Source organism: Ipomoea triloba, chromosome 12 (genome assembly GCF_003576645.1).
Source record: "Ipomoea triloba cultivar NCNSP0323 chromosome 12, ASM357664v1".
NCBI classification, from domain to species: Eukaryota; Viridiplantae; Streptophyta; class Magnoliopsida; order Solanales; family Convolvulaceae; genus Ipomoea; species Ipomoea triloba.
In genome coordinates, this window is record NC_044927.1 from 13,092,257 (window position 1) to 13,095,533 (window position 3,277).

Below are 3,277 nucleotides of genomic sequence, written 5' to 3' on the forward strand. Positions count from 1 at the left end.
TATATATATATATATATTTATATAAAAATATATATATATATATATATATATATATATATATATATATATATATATATATATATATATATATATATATATATATATATATATAACAAATAAGATTATATTACATTTTAGAAATTATACTATCGGATGGTCAACCTACAATCCTTCTCCATGATCAGTACGCATGTAACTGGTATCAATGTTATCTTCACCTAAAGCCACATATTTAATACCAATAGAAAATGGTGGGATTTCATCAAAGTGGTCATATTCTTCTTCATCCTCAACATCACCAACACCAACAATACTTTTTTTTTTTTTGAAAACCAATAATACTTCTTTTCCCTTGCAAGACAATTGACCACTTACTATCAATTGGATTAGAAACATAGAAGACTTGTTTAGCTTGAGATGCAAGTATAAACGGTTCATCACGATATCCAGTTGACCAAGATCAACTAAGGTAAAACTCATATCATCTACTCGAACACCTCGTCTGTTATCAACCCAAGAACATCGGAATAGAGGAATCTTAAACACCTTATAATCAAGTTCCCAAATTTTTTCAATGACTCCATAGTATGACAAAGCAGTATCTACCGGGTTAGTATCTTTAGCACTAGAAAAGTCTCTTGATAGTGCTACTAATGTCACTCCACTGTTTTGCACCACACTTTTTTCATCTCGACATTTTGTGTAAAACTTATACCCATTAATATCATATCCTTCATAAGAGTCCACAAGAACACTAGGGCCCACGCTAACCATCGAATGGTTTCACTAATATTATTGGACACTTGAGATAACTCTTGGAACACTGTATCTTTGAACCAGCTGATAAAAGTGTTATTGTGTTCATTTGTTATCCATCTTTCACCCTTAGAAGGATTTTGTTTCCTCAGAATAGACATGTGTTGATCCAAGTATGGATGAACCTCAGAAAGGTGCTGTAGTACGAGATGATGAGCCTGATTTCGCATTTTTGCATTTGGTATAATAGCTTTATACCCAATGATACCTTTTCCTGTGAGTCTTCCTTCATGACGTGATTTAGAAACACCAATGGACTCAACATTAGACAAATAATCAGTACAAAAATCAATGACTTCTTCAGCGCCATAAGCTTCAATTATACTCCCTTCTAGCCTATATCGATTTCTCACATATCCTTTCAAAATTCCCATGTATCTCTCAAATGGATACATATACCTTAAAAATACAGGACCACACATTTTAATTTCCCACACCAAGTGAACTGTTAAATGCANGGGGGGGGGGGGGGGGGGGAATACATTTCAAATTGGCATAAAGTTACTATCACATCAACTTGCAACGAATCTAACACATTTGGATCAACAACTTTACTACTAATGGCATTGAAAAAGTAACAAAGCTTGGTAATGGTTTGTCTAACATGGTTTGGTAATATGCCTCTAATAGAAACAGGTAACATATGTTGCATTAACACATGGCAATCATGAGATTTCATACCAACCAATTTAAGGTCCTTCATTGAAACAAGTTTTTTAATATTAGATGAATAGCCGGAAGGAACCTTAATACCATTCAGACAGCTACAAAAACTTGTTTTCTCCTTTTTAGACAAAGTATAACAAGCTGGAGGTAAGTATGCCCTCTTTCCCGATTCTTGTGGTGTTAACTGATCCCTTATCCCCATTTCAACCATATCTTTTCTAGCTTTTATACCATCTTTCGTCTTACCTGGAATATTCAACAATGTCCCGATAATGCTATCACAAATATTTTTCTCTACATGCATTACATCAAGACAATATCTAACAAATAAGTGCTCCCAATATGGTAAATCCCAGAATATAGACCTCTTTTTCCAAATACCCATCTGACTTGTTTTTGAAGTTTTTCCAAACACAATATCAATGTTTTTGACTCTTTCATAAACGACATCCCCTGATAATGGTAAGCGAGCCACTCTAGTCTTAGATTTTCCATTGAAAACTTTTTTCTTCTTTCTATAAGGATGGTCAATAGGCAGAAAGGTTCGATTACTCATGAACACATTTTTCTTACTATTATTTAGCCAAAGATCATCTGTTTCATCTTCACAAATAGGGCATGCCTTAGCCCCTTTAGTAGTATATCCTGACAAGTTACCATATGCTGGGAAGTCATTGATTGTGCAGAACAACATGGCTCGCAAGGTGAAGTTGGTTTGGCTATGAGCATCAAACACCGCCACACCTTCATTCCACAGTATCTTTAAATCTTCAATAAGCGGTGTCAAGTACACATCTATGTCGTTTCCTGGTTGTTTAGGCCCAGATATTAACAAAGATAACATGATGTACTTACGCTTCATGCATAACCAAGGTGGAAGATTGTAAACTGTTAAAAGAACTGGTCAAGTGCTATGACGATTGCTCATATTACCATGAGGATTCATTTCATCTGTGCATAGTCCAAGCCTAAGATTTCGGTTTTCGGAACCGAATTCAGGAAACTTCATATTAATGTTCTTCCATTGAGGAGAATCGGCGGGATGTATCAACTTTCCATCTTCTTTTCTACCAACAGCATGCCATTGCAAATTGTTTGCATCATTTGGATTTGCAAACAAATGCTTGAACCTTGGAATCACCGGTAGATACCACAACACCTTCGCAGGAGCACCTTTCTTCTTCTCACATGCATCATCGTATCCTTTCTGTTTATAACGCGATGCTCCCCACTTCGGACACACATGCAAGTCTTTGTATTGTTTCCAATACAAAATACAATCGTTTGGACATGCATGGATCCTTTCAATGTCTATACTCAACGGACATAACATTTTCTTTGCCTCATAAGTTGAACAAGGAAGTTCGTTATCATCAGGAAGCATGTCCTTTAAAAGTTTCAATAACTCCGTGAAACTCTTATCACTCCACCTATTCTTTGCTTTTAAGTTATACAATTTAAGCATTGATGATAACTTTGTAAATTTACTACATCCAGAAAATAAAGGTTTTCCAGAATTTTCAAAAAAAGTTTCAAACTCTTGAGGCAGTTCATTCAAATCCCCTTGCATATCACGCATCAATTCATCTAGCCGGTCATTGTCTTCATCATTTCTAACATTATCTTCTTTACTTTATCTTTCTCTACATCTAATTCGACATCATCTGTACTAAAAGGTACATTTTCACCATGCCATATCCACGGTCATATCCTTCTTTAAAACCACGACGTATCAAATGACTCTTAATTTCGTCAATCCACGAAACTTTTTTAGATTTCTACAATCACAACAAGG

The 3,277-nt window shown here is 35.1% G+C and overlaps 1 protein-coding gene across 1 annotated transcript; it reads right to left on the reverse strand.

Annotated features, from left to right (window-relative positions):
• Window positions 1–146: 146 nt before the first annotated feature.
• On the reverse strand, window positions 147–3,061 carry LOC115999392. The gene is made up of 5 exons (XM_031239246.1): window positions 2,416–3,061; window positions 1,299–2,289; window positions 772–1,215; window positions 376–664; window positions 147–218 (listed from the first exon to the last, which is right to left on the reverse strand). The coding sequence occupies exons 1-5, from the start codon at window positions 3,059–3,061 to the stop codon at window positions 147–149; spliced, it is 2,442 nt and encodes an 813-aa protein (XP_031095106.1).
• Between the last annotated feature and the right edge of the window lie 216 nt (window positions 3,062–3,277).